General features: G+C 43.8%; 1 protein-coding gene across 4 annotated transcripts in view; it reads right to left on the reverse strand.

Moving 5' to 3' along the window:
- The window catches only part of IQUB (IQ motif and ubiquitin domain containing), a 56147-nt gene that overhangs the window by 12348 nt on the left and 24930 nt on the right, over window positions 1-18869 (reverse strand). For all 4 annotated transcript variants that reach the window (XM_069956085.1, XM_069956086.1, XM_069956084.1 and 1 more), the window contains 4 exons: window positions 18534-18744; window positions 8053-8228; window positions 2607-2777; window positions 927-1103 (listed from right to left, as the gene is read on the reverse strand). In XM_069956085.1, the coding sequence (XP_069812186.1) occupies window positions 927-1103; window positions 2607-2777; window positions 8053-8228; window positions 18534-18744 (735 nt within the window). The remainder of the gene's footprint in view (window positions 1-926; window positions 1104-2606; window positions 2778-8052; window positions 8229-18533; window positions 18745-18869) is intronic.

Here is an 18869-nt window from a genome sequence, read left to right on the forward strand (position 1 = left end):
GAACAAGACTATCACATTTCACAAAACTGACATTTTTTTTATACACTATTATAAAATAAGTTAACCTGTATTTTATACTGTCAGTGACACACAATGTTTGAGACAGGATTCGGCTATGTTCACACAACGTTTTTTCAGCCCTTTTAAAATGACGTCGGTCATTTTGAGTCTAAAAAAACAGACGTTATTTAGCTGTCTGGCCTCCCCTTGGTGCAATGACGGGTGTTGGTACATTATTCTAGTTTGGGATTACTAACTGGACTTTGGATGTGGCTTAATTGAAAAATCCATTGAAATTAATAGTAAAAACGGAGAAAGAACGGTGACAAAAGAAAAACTGTGTGTGAACAACTAATAAAAAATGTCCGCTGTTTGCAAAAGACGTCCGAAAATAATAATCATGTTCATTATTTTGATGTCCGCGGTAAAAACGTCTGTTATTCAATACATTGTGTGCATTGGACATCTGACTTCCCATTGACTTCAATGCATTGCCATTGCAGTCAGTTAAATCGCAGCAAAAACTGACGTTTTCTTTAATAGCAAAATCGACTGTGTTTTCTCTATTTTTGACGTTGTGTGAACATAGCCTTCCGTTGTCACGGATACAGTCTGTCACAAATGGCGGCCAGGCATCCAATCAGTTTCCGGGAGAAGGTGTGCTATGCTGGCTGTGCCAAGAGATGCTCCTCTGTCTCTGTATAGTAATGATTCACTCCTGTGCCTCCATATAGAAATAATGCCCCCTTAGCACCCACATAGTAATAATGCCCCCCTTGTGCCACTATACAATATTGCCCCCTTAATTTTTTTCTTTTTTAATGTATGTATTATTTGCCATCTCATTAAAATATAAAAAATATGCCTAAAAACTTACTTAATAAAGCTAGAGTTACTCTCTAGAAAAAAAACCTTATACAATTTACCTTGAGCATCCTTGTAATTTCAGGGTTAAAAGTGGGTGTTTTTATATATTGCATGAAAAGTGTAGAAATTCTCTTTCGAAGTCCCTCTAGATTACAGTTTTGCACCCCCCGCATTAAGAGGTCAGCTTCCCGGTCAATCAGCTCTACAATCTCTTGGGTTAATTTGCAATTGTGTTCCTGAAAATAAAAGCACAATTAAATAAGTGATCAGTCAGGAAAAAAAACCTTGCAAATAATTTTCACAAACTATTTACATAATGTATTATTTGTAACTTAATGAAATCTATATTTAATAAAAATGGGTTCTGGAATCCTAGCCTGGACAATAGATGAAAGGGCAAGAACAAAGACTGTAAGGGTGCCTTTGCACGTACAGTATTGCAGTGGATTTCATGCTGCAAGCTCCGCAGTAAAATCAGCTCCCATGCGGTGTACTGTTAACCTCCGCCTAGACCCGCCCCCCCCCCCCACAGACCCCCATCAGGTAATACAGAGCCAAAAGGGGAAAAGGGGGGTGATTCTGACTTTTATTAGGGGAGGGGGCTTTTTATTAACAACAAAACTTTTTTTTTTTTACTCATATACTAGAAGCCCCCCTGGGGGACTAGTATATGCACACTGATCTCTCATTGAGATCTATGCTGTAAAGTTATACAGCATAGATCGATGAGATCAGTGTTCTATTGCTTTTGGCTGCTGCAGCCAAAAGCAATAGAATGCCGAGCCGGGATCAGCGCCATTACGGGGCAGACACCGGCCGGCACCAGACACAGAGATCGCTCCTCCGTGACAACGTCACGAGGGAGCGATCTCCCCACTAGACAACAGGGAATCGGTTGCAGTAAGTCTTCAGATGCAACCGTCAACTTTGACAGCTGCATCTGAAGACTTAATTAGCGGGCACGGCGATCGGACCGTGCATGCTAATAGGCGCAGTCCCGGGCTACATGCGGCACCCGGGACCGCGGCGGTTCAGAGCGGGGTTCCCGCAGTTACGTCCTCATGCGGGAAGGGGTTAATAATATTTTAATGTTTACATTTTACATGATTTGAAACTGAACATTAACACATGTGGGAATGTTTTTGCCCAATTCAAAGGAAAAGTCACAATTTTTTTGTGCAAGTGATTAAAACCAACACAAAAAGCATTTATAAAGACCCTATAACTTATCAGTCCAAGCTCTAAGTTAAACACTAGGATGAGTTAAAAGACTAACTATAAGCTTGGAGGGTAAGGCTATGTCCATATAACGGTTTTTCCTCTTAATTTAAAATGACGTTTTTGTTTTTACTATTAAATTCAATGGACTTTTCAATTAAGACACAACCAAAGGCCAATTAGTAACCCCAAACTAGAATAATGTGCCAGCAGCTGTCATTGTACTAAGGGGATGCAAGGCATGCCAAATGACGTCCATTATTTTAGGCTCAAAATAACGGACGTCATTTTAAACGGAGTTCAAAAGACATTGTGTGAACATAGCCAAAGATGTATTTTTCTGTGATGAGACATATTTCAAAGACTGCTTATTTAATATAGTAACTAGATAAACCTTTAGTAAACTGAATAACCTATTATATGACTGCTTCAAATGTTACTTCAGATGTAAATATGCTAATGATTAATAAACTGATTGAAATAATAATAACAGCACAGGACATTAGTGAAAGTAATCTTACCTTGACAGTATGTTTAAGTGTTAAAAGTGCATCAAGCCTCTCATCATGAGTAAAATATTTAGTGTTAATACTGTTGTATATGTCACGTAGTTCCCTGGCCCGGATAGTGAATTGGGTATCCATCTCAGTAGTTTTTCCATCAAACGCTTTCCATCGTTTAGGTTCACAGCACTTTATTAAAACATAAAAATCAAATATCATCTAAAAGGAAAATATGCCAGGCCACTAAAATTTTACTGACTGAACTCTCCTCATACCCAGTGAGAAGACATAACCCCATGTTTTTTTTTTTTACTTGATATTTAATTTCAAATGAAACAAAACCATAGCAATGATATCAGTAGCGATCGTAGCATGCAGGATGGACTGTTATATTCCACACAGCAAAAGCAACATGATCATTTTTCACCAGACAACCCCTGTAATAATTCAGTGATTAGAGCTTCTGTGAGTGACGGAATGTGTCCATTTGTAAATGAAAGGGGAGGGAGTGTTTACAATTTTATTCCACTTAAGATGATTATATAAAACTGAAACTACACCTCCGGGACCTTGAGATTGGAGAATTCCAATCAGTGAGTAACCCCTTCCATTTTAGAAATGCATTGCCACAAATGCTCTATGGTGCCAGTTTCTGGTATATTTTTTAAAATGAAATATGTTAAAGAGATGGTTTGGTGCACTGGGGGTGTTCCTTGGCCCGTTAGTTCACTGTCTCATCCACTCACACTACACCACCTATTTATGCATATTCATACACCCTTGTGCAGTAATACTAACCCGGCGCAATATGTGTTGCTGGTGAGATTTGGGAAGGGAGAGGTCAATACCGATGCATATATGAATATGTATAAGTAGGATAAAAATACCATAAAACTGCGCCACTGAGGAACATAAGAAGAGCTGCGCTGGAATATGCTTGTCTTTCTCTATGGGTACATATTGGCAGGATCATTTGTACAAACCTGCTGAGAGTTTCCCTTTAAATAAAATATAATAATGTTTATCTAAAAATGTGAAAAGGTAACATGTTATCTAAACTGCATAGTGGATGACATTACAGTTAAAAAAACTGCAGAATTTTCTTTCCATTACTTCACTGAAAAAAATAAAAGTTAATAAATAATTTATGAGTATAAAATCTAAAACCTTAAGCAGCATTCGACAGCAGAAAACAACAGCTTTATTGTAGCATACAACAGAGAAAAACCTTTTCAGCAATTCATACAGCTGACATGTTTCTTCCTTTCCATTCTTATAACCTGGCTGAGTAACAATGAGTAACAATGTAAGCTTGAAAAGAGTCAGCTGTCTGAATTGCTAAATTGTTGTATACCACAATAAAGATGTTGTTTTCTTCCTGATCCTCCAAGGTGCTAGATGTTACATAATAAGTTCTTGGTGACTGGTGTCTTTGTTCTTCCGTGCACCAAGGTGTGAAAGTACACTGTTTTTCCTGCTCTTTTTGCGTTTATTTCTGGCGTTTTCTTTTTTTAATGTCATATGATATTTAACAAAGTGATTCCAGGATTTCTATTGATGAAGTGGGGAAAAATACTCCAATATGCATATAGACATGATGTTTTACTGGCATTTTTACCACCCTGTAGACATTTGTGGGAGGAAAAACGCTAACATTTCTGTGGAAAAATGCTGAACGTAGGCCCTGCTGCAATTTTAAAAATTGCAACACAACTGAAAAACACCTAAGCAAAAAAACGTCAAGTGGGCATTGCATTTTATATTTCCCCATTGACGCTCAGTTAGCATCTGGGCGCAGCATTTTTTTACAGACAGCCTAATGAAAAGATTTACACTTTTTTGTGTCTTTTCAATCCACTTCTGGTTTTGGTTAAATATATTGACCAAATAACTATGTGTGAACTTAGCCTAAAGGTAACATGGTATTTATGCAGCATGTTAAACAGTGCCAAGTTTAAAATACAAACAGTAAAGGTTACTGTTTACACACAGTAAAATCAAATCAAAATACAGCCGTAATTTTAAGAAAAATATGTCTGTATTTTCAATGTAATATGTTCTATTGAAGTCTATGGGGAACTGACCATCAGAGCAGAGTGGAGAAAAACAGGTGTAAGGCTATGTAAAAATAATTAATGACCATTATTAATGACCATAGACACTTATAACAGCTGTTGTTTTAAAACAACAGCCGTTATTCCATTAGCTGTTTTTTTGTGGGAACATAGCTTAATGGAGTACAGTTGTAAAAATAATGAACATGCTCAGTATTTACTACTTGTTTTTGAAAAAAAAAAAAAAAAATGCAGTTTTCACCTGTTCATAAGCTTTTTATTTGCAATCAATATGATGGCCATATTTTGGCATTATTTTACTGTGTATAAACATAGCCCTAAAGTAACGACTTTTTTTTAATAATAAATGTTGAAATGTTTGCCTGTATAATAAAGGACTGCACTAACAGTATGTATTCTTCTTATATATTTTAATTAAAGGACAACTCCGGCAAAAATTTTTTTGGGCTTATTTAACACACTACACAAAGTTATATAACTTTGTAATGTGGTTAAATACCCGGTCTGGCCCCCTTCCCCCACTTTCCGACCCCCGACCCCCCACCCCGGAAGTTAAAGAATATATACATTACCTATTACAGTCGTCACGGTCCTCTTCTCTGGTGTCGGGTGATGTCAGAGCTGGGGGCGGTCCGGGTCTTCTTCCTCCTCGGCGTCTTCATTGAGAGTGAATGGGAGAGAAAAGGCTGCTGGTGCACATGCGCACCAGCAGCCTTTTCATTGGCTGGAGCGCATCACATGGCTTCCAGCTTGCTCAGCCCTGATTGGCTGAGCTTGCTGGAAGCCATGTGATGCGCTCCAGCCAATGAAAAGGCTGCCGGTGCGCAAGCGCGCTGGCAGCCTTTTCTCTCTCATGGACCCGGAAGAAGGAGACATCGCTGGACGGCGGACGCAGGTGACGGTGAGGCGGACGGCAGGCGAATGGAGTGGCGATCGTCACCGGAGGGATGGTGAGTATGGTGTCTGTGTTTTTTTTTTGGGGGGGGGTCCCGCCGGAGTTGTCCTTTAAAGAAAAATCTAACCTGCTGATAAGTCCCTATTACACATCACATGGGGCACTAAGGATAAAGGTACGTTTCTTCCGTATGCTAAAGAGGCCCTTTGGTACACTAAAGGTGGTCTGCTAAGGCCGGGTGGGGTGGATGGGTACACTGGGGGTGGTAGTCCCGACCCCGGGAACCAAAACGCCTAATCAACACAGGGATTAAACCCCTTAAGGGTGCCTTCACACCTACTGGATCCACAGCGGATCTCACTTCTGCGGATTCGAAGCGAGAATCGCTGCGGATCCGGTATCAATTCACCCCTATGATAGCACATATTCGCAGCGGGATTAACATCCCGCTGTGAATATGTGCTTTAACTCCCTGGTGCCCGCAGCCCCGCCGTCGCATCCCCCATCCCCGGCACATCCCTCCCATCCCGGCCAAAAACCCCCATCAGCCCATCTCCGGCCCGCCGCCGCGAGCATACATTACCTGCTCGGCGGCGCGGCTGCAGTGAGGCTCCAGGCTCCGGTCCCACTCAGCTGATCTGAGCCGGGCCGGAGCCGTCAGCCTCACTGCAGCCACACCGCCGAGCAGGTACTGTATGCTCTCGGCGGCGGGATGCGGGCAGCGGTGGGCTGATGGGGAATTGTGGCCGGGATGGGGGGATGCGACGGCGGGGCTGCGGGCACCAGGGAGTTAAAGCACATATTCGCAGCGGGATTAACATCCCGCTGTGAATATGTGCTATCATAGGGGTGAATTGATACCGGATCCGCAGCGGTTCTCGCTTCGAATCCGCAGAAGTGAGATCCACTGTGGATCCGGTAGGTGTGAAGGCACCCTAAATCACAGAAACTGTGCAGAGAATGAAGGTAAGAAATTTATCTTTATCCTTAGCATCCTGTGCGCAATAGGGACATATTAGTAGGTTAGATTCTTCTAACCTGCTTATACAGTGGTGTCTTGGAGCACAATTCGTTCCGGGACCATGCTTGTAATCCAAATCCACTCTTAAACCAAAGCAAATTTTCCCATAAAAAATCATAGAAATGCAAGCAATTGGTTCCACACCCCAAAAATAATGATTTATTATTCTGAATAACATGTAAAACAAATGAAACAAACATTCAGAAACAGCTGAATATGTGATATTATAAGTTACTGTACAGTAATGGAAAGGATGGGAAACACAAGGGCTGACAGAGACTGCAGGGAGCAGGAAGAAATGAACAGGGCAGATGTGGGCACATACATGCAACACTCTCTGTCCGAGGAGAGAGGGGTTACAGCTATATAGATATTACCTCCACAGTCCTGTCCCCTGATGTAAGCCCCAGCCTGAAGTGGATCTGCTATGATTTGGAAGGTGAGGGAGACTTCCTGGGTCAGAGTACAGAGCTGTAGACCCCGCTATGCAGACTATGCCCCTCCTCCACTCGCACTCCCACTCAGTTAAAAGCAATGCTCTTAAACCAAGTCACAATTTTGAAAAACTGTGAGCTCTTAAACCAAAACGCTCTTAAACCAAGTTACTCTTAAACCAAGGTACCACTGTAATTTCCCTTTAAAAGAGATTTCCACCCTAATAGCACTAACAACCATATACTGGTGTATTGCAGCATCCGCTTATTTCCTGATGGTAACTGTGCAGAGGAAAAATAGTGAGGGTGAAACAGCATCAAACCAGTGCTGCATACTTTAAGTTCTCATACTAATGGGGGTTTCAGAGGTTAGACACACACTGATCATGGGATCAAGTGATGTCATTTTCTAGAGTATGCCTTCACTTTATGAGATAGGAATAGCCCTTTAAAATCCTTTTTTTTGTAAACAGAAAAAGAGCTTGTGTACACAAATCCATGAACCATGGTGTGTCAACTAAGGACATCTATTTATTAGACTTTTATAGTAGAACACAATGTTTTTATAATAACCAGTGAGTTTAGGTTACCCAATAACCACAGTTTATGATCGACATGGACCAGGTAATAGATCTGTATGATGATTCCTAAAGAGAATTTAAGTACAAAGTTCAACAGCACATTTACTCTGGGGGAATCTATTTCCTTTCTGAGGTAATGTGAAACTATTTTACCACTCGATTTGCACATAATATAATTAGCTAGCCATCAAACAGAGCGCTGCAGGATCTGTTGGCACTATACAAATAAATATTATTATTATTATTATTATTATTATCAAACACACAGTATAAACAATATACTGGTGCTCATATAAAATTTTGGAATTTAGAAAACATATTATTAAATAATTCATTCATTATTCATTTAAATTCATTAAACATAGTTAAAAATATTAACTATATTATTTTCCAGTACTACGAAGAAATCAGTTCTGCTTAATTCTGACAAGATATATACAAAGTGTGGGATTACAGACCTTATTTAGAAGATCTTGTATAGCTCTCTGTTGGTTTTCTTCTCCTGCATCTATTTTGTGTCTGCCAATGGAGCTGATCAACTGAGTCTCTTGTTCCAGAAGAGCACATAGGGCAGCTTTTCTTTCAGCTCCAGAATAGTTTTGATTAATTTGCTCCACCTCTTCTTTTCGCCATACTATATCCAAAATATAAATACATTCTTTAATATTAAAATTATAAATTCAATATATGCAACAGAAAATAATATGATAAATAATGAACTACACTTACCTCCCTGGCTCCTGCGTTGCTGACCATCTCAATGCTGTGTCCTTGCTGTGCCACTGCTTCCAGGTTGTGGGGCAGTGTCCCGCCTGAGCTGCTGATTTACTGAGGGGGACTGCAATGTCACAACCCCAGAACATGGAAGTGGATGCACAGTAGGAACAGTGGTAAGATGTCGGCTACAGCACAGGAGCCAGGGAGGTAAGATCGAATAGACTTCTATTGGTATGACTGTTAATTACAGTCCACACCAGGGCATGTCCTTTTTTTATCGGAATATGGATCTATAAAAGTACGGAAAGTGTAAACAGCCCAATAGAAATCAATGGGCCTGGACTGTGTTTTTGCAGTCCTTTAACATATCCATTTTTAAATGGTTACTTTTAACATACACAAACGTGGTCAAAAAGAAAAAAAGAAACGCATCCACTTTGATCTGTTTTTTTTTGTTTTTTTTTTTGTTTTTTTTTTTAGAATAGAAGCCTATGGAAAAACAGATCCAAATGGATTTCACACGATTGCTTCCATTTTTTCCATAAAACGTATACATTAAACGGACTATAAAAACGCAATGTGAACCTAAGTTTTCCATCTGCAGACACATATGAGGGCTTTTTTTGTTGGACCAATTGTACTTTAGGCTTTGTTTACACATGGTTGAAAAGGGCGGCTAGCATTTAACACCAAATAATGGCCATTATTTGTATAATCCTTAGGGTGCCTTTACACGGAAAGATTATCTGACAGGTCCCGGCCTGTGATTGGTTGAGCGCTCTGTCAGCTGACAGGCCATTCTGAAGCTAGAGCACATGGGACCCGGGGAGGAAGACAGAGCGGAGGAGAAGACCTGACAGGTATTGTATGCTGCGCTTCTCAAATCGTCGGTCGCCCGCCGCGCACCGCTATTCCACCGTAGCGATGCGCAGTGGGGGACCGATGATTTTAGGTCTGGCCCTAAATGAACGATCAGCCGATGACACGATCATCGGCTGATCGTTTTCTCTATTCCACCGAGCGATAATTGGCCAAATCGGGCCGAATGGGGCTGATTTGGCCGATTATCGCTCCCGTGGAATAGGGCCCTTAGGCTTTCCTTTATGACCTGATCTCTGTTTATAGTCTGTTTCTGACTTTGGCTTCAAATCTTTGGCAGATAATCTGTCAGATATAATCTTTCTGTGTAAATAGACCCTTAAAAACATCAATTAAACGGCCAAAAAAAGACTGTGTGAAAATAGCCTCATAGTGCCACTTTTCATTTTAATACAAAATGTACAGCAAAACCAAATTATTTTTAAGGTAAAACTAATAAAAAATAACATTAGATGGCTTTCATTTTTATGTAGTGTACTTTACAGTATAATGACAAATGGTATGTTTTCTGTAAAATTTACAGCAATACCATATTTATATAACTTTAGTTTTATTTCACTATTTTAGGCCATTTTAACACACTGATCTTTTAGGGCTGTTATTTGATACTCAAACTAACATCCGTTGTGTTGAGTGATACAAACAGCGGCCGTGGTTGTATTCATTGTACGAACCAACAGCCAAAGACTTTTAAAATTCAAATAGAGCCTGTTATTTTACAGTGTGTGAACATGGCCTTAAAATGTTTTTTACTTCTACTTAAAAATTAATTTGCTTAAAATTTCTGATCTCTATAACTGTTTTATTCTTTTTATCTTTATTGTTTGTGCTGTTATATGTAGTTGTTATGTCAGGAACTCACCTGACCTGGCTCCTGCGGCGTCTTCCCCGGCCTCTGCTCCGGCGGCCGGCTCGAGAACGCGCCGGAGCTCCGCCCGCCGGAGCAGAGTGACGTCACGGAGACCCGACGGCGTCCCTAGTAACCGGGGACGCCGCGGTCTCACGTGACAGTCAGTCAGCTGACTAGTCTTGCAGCTGATGCGGCTCGTGCGGGCTGAGTGGCAGATCGCTCTGCCACTTGGTCTGCAGCACCGCAGCTGCAGTAATTGCTGGATCAGGAGACCGGACCAATCAGTGTCTGGTCCGGGCTCCTGGTCCAGTATAAAGTAATGTGAAAGCCAGCTGGTAATTGCTGGCTATTAGTTCTTCTAGTCCCAGCTCCCCTGCTCCGTCCCAGCGTTCCCTGCCCTATATCCCGTTCTGCTTGACTTCTCGTGTTCTTGACCCTCCGCCTGACCTGTGACTATTCTTTGCTTGCCGATTGTGTACTGCGTTGCCCGTGTGGTTTGACCTGGCTTGTCGACTTCTCTTTATTGTGTTTTGTCCGTCTGTCGTGTTCTGTGTTCCACGTGTTCAGTGCAGGGAACGTCTTCGTGGTTGTCCGCGACCGCCTAGGGTCGACTGAGGCAATTAGGCAGGGACAGTGGGTGGGATCAGATCAGGGCCCACTGTCTGGTTGTGTTGCCGTTGCTGACAGAATAGCCAGCCCAGATTTTACCGCCATGGACAATCGGACGGCCATGTCTAATATCGTGGACCAAATGCAGCGGCTCAACACTATGGTTCAGGAGCTTGCTGTAAGGGTCCAAAACCAAGAGACGACACCCCGACAACTCACGGTGACTTCCCCAGCATCTCCTGAGCCACCCGTTCAGCTCCCAGATAAGTTCTCGGGGGACAGGAGCAGGTTCCGTGCATTCAGGGAGGGGTGTAAGTTATTTTTTAGATTGCGCCCCCGCTCTTCAGGAGACGAGTCTCAGAAGGTCGGGATCATCATATCCCTCCTTCAAGGGCCGCCGCTAGAGTGGGCATTCTCCCTGCCCCCTGACTCCCCTGACCTGCAGACTTCTGACCAATTTTTTTCGGCCTTGGGGTTACTTTATGATGACCCAGACAGTGCAGCCAATGCTGAGCGTCAATTGACTGGGTTGAGACAGGGTCGACGTCCAGTGGAGGAGTACTGCTCCGAATTCAGGCAGTGGAGTGGTCTCTCCATGTGGAATGACTCGGCCCTCCGGTTTCAGTTTCGGGCAGGCCTTAGTGACCGACTGAAAGATATGTTGGTGGCATACCCCCCTCCTGACTCCTTAGAAGAGAGCATGACTTTAGCTATCAGAGTGGACCGGCGACTTAGGGACCGACAGAGAGAGAGAGGTACCCCCGACCTACCAAAAAACCCTGAGTCACTGTTTCCTAACCCCAAGCCTTCCCTTCCTGTCTTGTCCGCACCTGAAGAACCCATGCAGGTAGATACTACTGAGGCTAAAACTCGAAGAGCCCATCGCAGACAGAATAATCTGTGTTTCTACTGCGGGAAGACTGGACACCAGATCCGACAATGTCCTTCTAGGCTGAGGTCACCGCCGGAAAACTCCAGCGCCTGAGAGATTATCGAGGGGGTCTCTCAGGCGCACAGGTACCCTCCAAAAATAAGCTACTGTTACCTATTTCTCTATCTGTGGGAGGTAAAAGTATCAATGGGTACGCCCAGATTGATTCTGGATCCTCCGCAAATTTTATTAATCCTGTGTTCTTTTCTGGTTTAGAGGTATGTCCCCTGCTGCTCCAGCGTCCTGTTAATGTCACTGGAGCAGACTCTGCTCCCTTTGCCCAGGGGGACGTACGATATGTGACCCCGTGCCTGGAAGTTAAGGTGGGGTCGGTCCATGTTGAAAGTCTTGATTTTCTTCTTATGCATATTTTGTCATCAGATGTAATTCTGGGGTTATCATGGTTGGAGACACATAATCCAGTGTTTGATTGGTCAAGCAGGGAACTGGTCCGGTGGGGGCCTGGATGTGATTCTCATTGTATTGCTGTGTCTCTCTCAGGATGTGCTCCTGAGGAAGGAGAAATTCCAGAATTTTTGTCAGACTATGCTGATGTCTTTGATGAGAAAGCGGTAGAGGTGTTGCCACCCCACAGACCGTATGACTGCGCCATAGATTTAGTTCCTGGTGTCAAATACCCGCGAGGTCGCATTTTTAACTTGTCATGCCCTGAGAGGGAAGCTATGCGGGAATACGTTAAAGATAGTCTACGTAAGGGTCATATCCGTCCCTCCTCTTCCCCCATGGGGGCAGGGTTCTTTTTTGTGGGTAAAAAAGATGGGGGTCTCCGACCCTGTATTGACTATCGGGAACTAAACAAAATCACTGTTAAAAATCAACATCCGTTGCCGCTAATCCCCGATTTGTTCAATCAGATTGTGGGTGCTAAATGGTTTTCGAAGATCGACCTGAGGGGGGCGTATAATTTAATTCGTATCAGGGAAGGTGATGAATGGAAGACCGCATTTAACACCCCAGAGGGTCACTTCGAATATCTCGTCATGCCCTTTGGGTTGTGTAATGCCCCAGCGGTCTTCCAACACTTTGTGAACGACATTTTTCGGGAACACCTTGGTCGTTTCCTTGTTGTATATCTTGACGATATTCTGGTTTTTTCCTCAGACTGGTCGACTCATTTGCAGCATGTTCGTATGGTAATGGAGCTTCTGAGACATAATAATCTCTGTGCCAAGTTGTCGAAGTGCCAGTTCGGTATTCAAAAGGTCTCGTTTCTGGGTTATAATATTACCCCTGATTCGTTTAGTATGGATCCCATCAAAGTAGCAGCCATTGAGAATTGGGAGCGACCTTGCAACCTGAAGGCCTTACAAAGGTTTTTAGGTTTTGCTAATTATTATAGAAAATTCATCAAGGGTTTTTCTATCATAGCCAAACCTCTCACTGATTTGACCAAAAAGGGGGCGGATCTGGCACAGTGGTCCACAGAGGCTATCAAGGCCTTCGACACACTTCGTCACTGTTTCTCAGAGGCTCCAGTGTTAATTCAGCCAGATTTTGAGCGCCCATTGATTGTTGAAGTGGACGCATCCGAGGTAGGGGTAGGAGCAGTTTTGTCACAGGGATCGAACACCCTTACCAACCTCAGGCCAGTTGCGTACTTCTCGAGGAAATTCTCGCAAGCAGAACGCAACTATGATATTGGTAATCGGGAGTTACTAGCCATTAAGATGGCATTTGATGAGTGGAGGCACTTCTTAGAAGGTGCCAAGCATAAGGTTACTGTATTAACTGACCACAAAAACTTAGTATATCTCGATACTGCCAAGCGTCTTTCTCCACGTCAGGCCCGGTGGGCCTTATTCTTTGCTAGATTCAACTTTGAGATCACCTATCGACCTGGTTCTCGCAACATCAAGGCTGACGCCCTCTCCCGCAGTTTTGATCCCGAAAACAGTTCCGAAAATCAGGTCGATACGATTTTACGGCCTGGGGTGGTGGTGTCTGTCCTGCAACCAGACCTGGTGACACTAATCGCGCAGTCACAAGACCTTGCCCCCCATAACACACCTGAATCTCTCCTCTTTGTGCCGCCGAATCTTCGTCTCCGAGTGTTGGAGGAGATCCATAGTTCTGTGTTGGCAGGGCATCCGGGGGTGGCAGGTACCAAGTACTTACTCTCGCGTCACCTTTGGTGGCCAACCTGGGCTCGTGATGTTAAATCATTTGTTGAAGCCTGTGAAATCTGTGCTAGGTCCAAGGTTCCCCGTAGACCACCGGAGGGTCTATTACATCCCCTGCCGGTTCCTACGAGACCCTGGACGCATTTATCCATGGATTTCATTACAGATTTGCCGGTGTCTAGGGGTAAGACAGTCATTTGGGTGGTGGTGGACCGTTTCTCTAAAATGTGCCACCTCATCCCACTACGTAAACTCCCTAGTGCTCGTTTACTAGCCACGCTGTTTGTCAATCATGTTCTGCGCTTGCATGGGGTACCGGAGAACATTGTTTCCGACAGAGGGGTCCAGTTTGTTGCTAGGTTTTGGAGAGAATTTTGTGGTAAATTGGGTACCTCGTTATCCTTCTCTTCTGCCTTTCATCCCCAGACCAATGGACAGACTGAGAGGGTTAACCAGTCACTGGAACAATTTCTAAGGTGTTTTGTGTCAGATACTCAAGACAAATGGCGTGATTTCATTTCCCTCGCCGAATTTGCTATCAATAACCATGAGCAACATTCTATCAAAATGTCGCCATTTTTTTGTAATTATGGTTTTAACCCCAGATACTCATCCGTTCACTCCGCCGAGTCTGTAAACCCCTCTGCTGAGGCTATTTTTTCGAAACTGTGCACAGTTTGGGCCCAAGCTCATCAGAGCTTGGTTAAAGCCCAAGAATCTTACCAAAAGTATGCTAACAAAAGACGCATATCTGGCCACCAATATGTAGTGGGTGATAAAGTCTGGCTCTCTACCAAGAATCTTAAACTAAGAGTACAGTCCGGGAAACTAGCACCCAAATACATCGGGCCATATACCATTCTGGAAATCATTAATCCTGTTACTTTTAGACTTAAACTGCCTACATCTTTAAGAATTCATTCGGTTTTTCATAAAGCCTTGCTGAAAAAATATGTACCGCCAGTGTTTCCGTCACCTCCTCCTGCTCCGCTAGTCGTCCAGGGTGAACTGGAGTATGAGGTAGAGAGAATTCTAAACTCTCGGTGGGTGCAGGGTTCATTACAATACCTAGTCCACTGGAAGGGTTTTGGACCTGAGGAGCGTACATGGGTGGCAGTTAGAGATATACACGCTCCTCAGTTAATCCGACGATTTCATACCCAGAATCCGTCTAAACCCGGTCCAGTGGATAAGGGTCCTGAGGCCCCTCATAAGAGGGGGGGTAATGTCAGGAACTCACCTGACCTGGCTCCTGCGGCGTCTTCCCCGGCCTCTGCTCCGGCGGCCGGCTCGAGAACGCGCCGGAGCTCCGCCCGCCGGAGCAGAGTGACGTCACGGAGACCCGACGGCGTCCCTAGTAACCGGGGACGCCGCGGTCTCACGTGACAGTCAGTCAGCTGACTAGTCTTGCAGCTGATGCGGCTCGTGCGGGCTGAGTGGCAGATCGCTCTGCCACTTGGTCTGCAGCACCGCAGCTGCAGTAATTGCTGGATCAGGAGACCGGACCAATCAGTGTCTGGTCCGGGCTCCTGGTCCAGTATAAAGTAATGTGAAAGCCAGCTGGTAATTGCTGGCTATTAGTTCTTCTAGTCCCAGCTCCCCTGCTCCGTCCCAGCGTTCCCTGCCCTATATCCCGTTCTGCTTGACTTCTCGTGTTCTTGACCCTCCGCCTGACCTGTGACTATTCTTTGCTTGCCGATTGTGTACTGCGTTGCCCGTGTGGTTTGACCTGGCTTGTCGACTTCTCTTTATTGTGTTTTGTCCGTCTGTCGTGTTCTGTGTTCCACGTGTTCAGTGCAGGGAACGTCTTCGTGGTTGTCCGCGACCGCCTAGGGTCGACTGAGGCAATTAGGCAGGGACAGTGGGTGGGATCAGATCAGGGCCCACTGTCTGGTTGTGTTGCCGTTGCTGACATGTTACTGGTAAAATTTTATTTTAGATGGGGCTTTTGATTTGCTTTTTGTTCATTTTTTCAGCAACTTTAGCATTTTTTTGTTTATGCTGTTTACAGTGAGGGAGTAATATATTTAAATAGTTCAGGCAATTACACATGCAGTAATAACCAAATCTTTGTTTATTTAACAAATAGGGACATACTCCAATTCCGGCAGATTAACCCTGTAGATCCTGTGGTCTGCAGGATTGACAGAGGCAGGGGTCCCAATGGTTGCCTAGTTGTCGAACATCATCTTATGACCTTGAGACTGCTAGGTAAGGAAGCCTGTGAGGATCCGCCAATTTTGAGAAATTAAGGTCCCATTGCTTTCTGTTGGGCTGTTCACACTGTCCGTAGTTTTACTGATCTATAATCTGTATTCTACAGATCCTCAAAATATACCAACAAATTCTGCTACAGACCATAATTGCAGCACAGATTCTCCAATAGAAGTCTATGGGAACGTACGTAATTTTGTGCATCTGCAATTTTTATGGAAGAAACGCCCTTAACGTCTACAAATACGGATAAAAAATACGAATAAATAATAATTGTAAACCATTCCCACTTATTTAAAGAACAAATGCAGGGACTTTTTTTTAAATGAAGTAGGGAGGAGGTGGCTAAACATAACATAAACCTACCTCCCCGGCTCCAGCACAGGGGTCCACTGTACTCTGAGGCCACTGACTGGCTGGGCGGGCCAGACATGCCAGACCCGGGTCCCCGCTCAGACCAGGAAGCGGCAGGGGGACCGGAAACCGGAGCAGAGAACAGCAGACACCTATGCTGGAACCAGGGAGGTAGGTGTAGGTGTTGTTATTGTAAATTGTAAATGTAAATTGCACACTGTCTGACAGAAGTCCTCAAACGTGGCGCCTGTACCAGTCCAGCACTTCTCCCACCAGCTGCTCTGCACACAACACCCAGGACATCATCTCCTGCTGAGGGAGCTCCAAGTGAACTCCGTGGGTTGGGGGCTGCTTGCAAAGTGAAGCTCGTGAAGGGTGGAGAGGGGATGTGCTGCTGATTACTTAGTAAAGTCTGTAAGGGGGAAGTGCTGTGGGCCTACATACAGTGTGAGGGCTGCCTGTTATTTGTTGCTGTTTGGAAATCTGTCCCAAGCTCAGCCAAGGTACAGATTTCCAGGGTGGCGGGGCAAACAAGAATTGACAAGTAACGCAGAAGCAGATACAGGGTTGAGGGGAAATTCAGCTACATGTAACTTATAAATCTATATTGCAAAAATTCTTATCATGACCTAAACTAACTAAAACCAAATTGTCAAAATATTTTATAGTTACGCTTTAATTTGACGGCCACTGCAAACAACAGACTTTATTCTATGCATTTTGTGAACTAGAGGTCCTTGTCTCCATAGTCTTCAATAAAGAATCATTGAAGACAAAAAATAAAGGACATTATTTTGAGTATCAAATAATGGTCCGAACCGAGTTCGGTTCGGGTTCGTATAAACCCGAACTCTCTGCAATGATTCCCGCTGTTTGCCCTCTCCGTGGAGAGGGTGGATAAAGCGGGAGGACCGCCTGGAAAACTGGGATACAGCCATAGCCATAGGCTGTATCCCAGTTTTCCAGGCGGTCCTCCCGCTGTATCCACCCGCTGCACGGAGCGGGCAGACAGCGGAAATCTGATGACGAGCGTTCAGGTTCATACGAACCCGAACCTCGGCAGTTTCGGACCATCCCTATTTCCTGGTGCACACACTGGTGCACACGGGATTTATGTAGAGGCAGTGCACCTCTACATAAATCACCGTACAGGGGACATTTTTACGCCTGGTGCAAAAAAAGCCGGACTTAATAAATGTCCCCCAGTGTGTCAATATGGACTAATACTGACAGTATAGTATGCAGCAATACTGACAAAAAAGGAAATAAAAGTTGAAAAAATGTTTCTTTAATAAAACAAAAAATAAAGTGTGAAAAAGATTGTCCTTTTCCAATTAAGCCCTTTATTACAGAAAAGTGAAAGGAAAAAAATACATAATATTAGGTATTGCTGCATTCGAATCAACCCATACTATTAAGCTATAATTGTTAGGAATATGACTTTGCGCTCCTCGGTCCGTGCCGGGCGGCCGAGGAAGCGCTGAGTTTGTCTGTGTTTTTTGCAACTGTGTCTTTCTAAATTGTGTTTGAATTTACCAGCCACACCCGCCTTGCCTGTCAGACTTCTGGCAGTGTAGGGGTTACTGCACTGCTAGATCTGCTCAGTTGAACTTCAATCATCTGCTGGACCTAGTCTCTGATCATTGGTAAATAGCAGCAGGCTGCTCAGTTCCCTGCTGACTATTAGAGTTTACTCGTCTACTCAGCTCCCTGTTCATTTACTCTGGTCTCTGTGTTCCTGACCTTCTGCACCTGACCTTGACTATTCTCCTGCTTACTGTTTTTGTACTACGCTGTCTGACTGTTGCTGACCTGGTTTGTCTGACACCTCCTATTGTGTTTGTTTGTCTGTCCGTGCTTTGTGTTCCAGATAGCGAGAGTAGGGAGCGCCTTTGTGGTTGTCTGTGTCTTGTGGCAAGTAGGCAGGGACAGTGGGTGGGGTCAGCTTAGGGCTGTCTTGTCAGACTGGCTTTGCCATACCTGACGCTAACAATAATGTTATTTATCTCACACGGTGAATGCCATTAAAAAACTCCAGAAAAAGTAAGCCAGAATTGCTGTTTTCGGTTACTTTGTCTAAATAAATAAATAAATAAAAATGACCAAAAGGTAATGTACCACAAGAGTGGTACCAATATAAACGTCACCTCGTCCCGCAAAAAAATAAGTCTTAAGACAACTTCATCAGACCTAAGTTTTGAATCATCACCTTGTAAAATTCTTCTTCTGATACTTTATACCTACATTCAAGAGCATGATAGAGCAACTCAAAATCTTCCTTGCTCTTTGGGTTCATTCTGCGCTCATATTCCTTCCTGAGTCTTTCCTCCTTCTCTTTTCTTTTTCTTGATTCCTCTTTTTCCTCCCATTCAAACCTTAGTCTTTTCTCTTCTCTCAACTGCTGCACCACTCCTTTGGCGTGAAAACGGCGGAAGTAGGTCTGTATTGTAATCACCTAAAATGATACATACAAAAAACATGTATGCAAGCTTTCCCTCAGAAAGGACCATAACAGAACTGCATTTACAAGGCTGAATAATTCAGCTCATTATACTGTAAGCATACACACAAAAAACATCC

This window comes from Dendropsophus ebraccatus, chromosome 1 (genome assembly GCF_027789765.1).
Source record: "Dendropsophus ebraccatus isolate aDenEbr1 chromosome 1, aDenEbr1.pat, whole genome shotgun sequence".
Taxonomy (NCBI): Eukaryota; Metazoa; Chordata; class Amphibia; order Anura; family Hylidae; genus Dendropsophus; species Dendropsophus ebraccatus.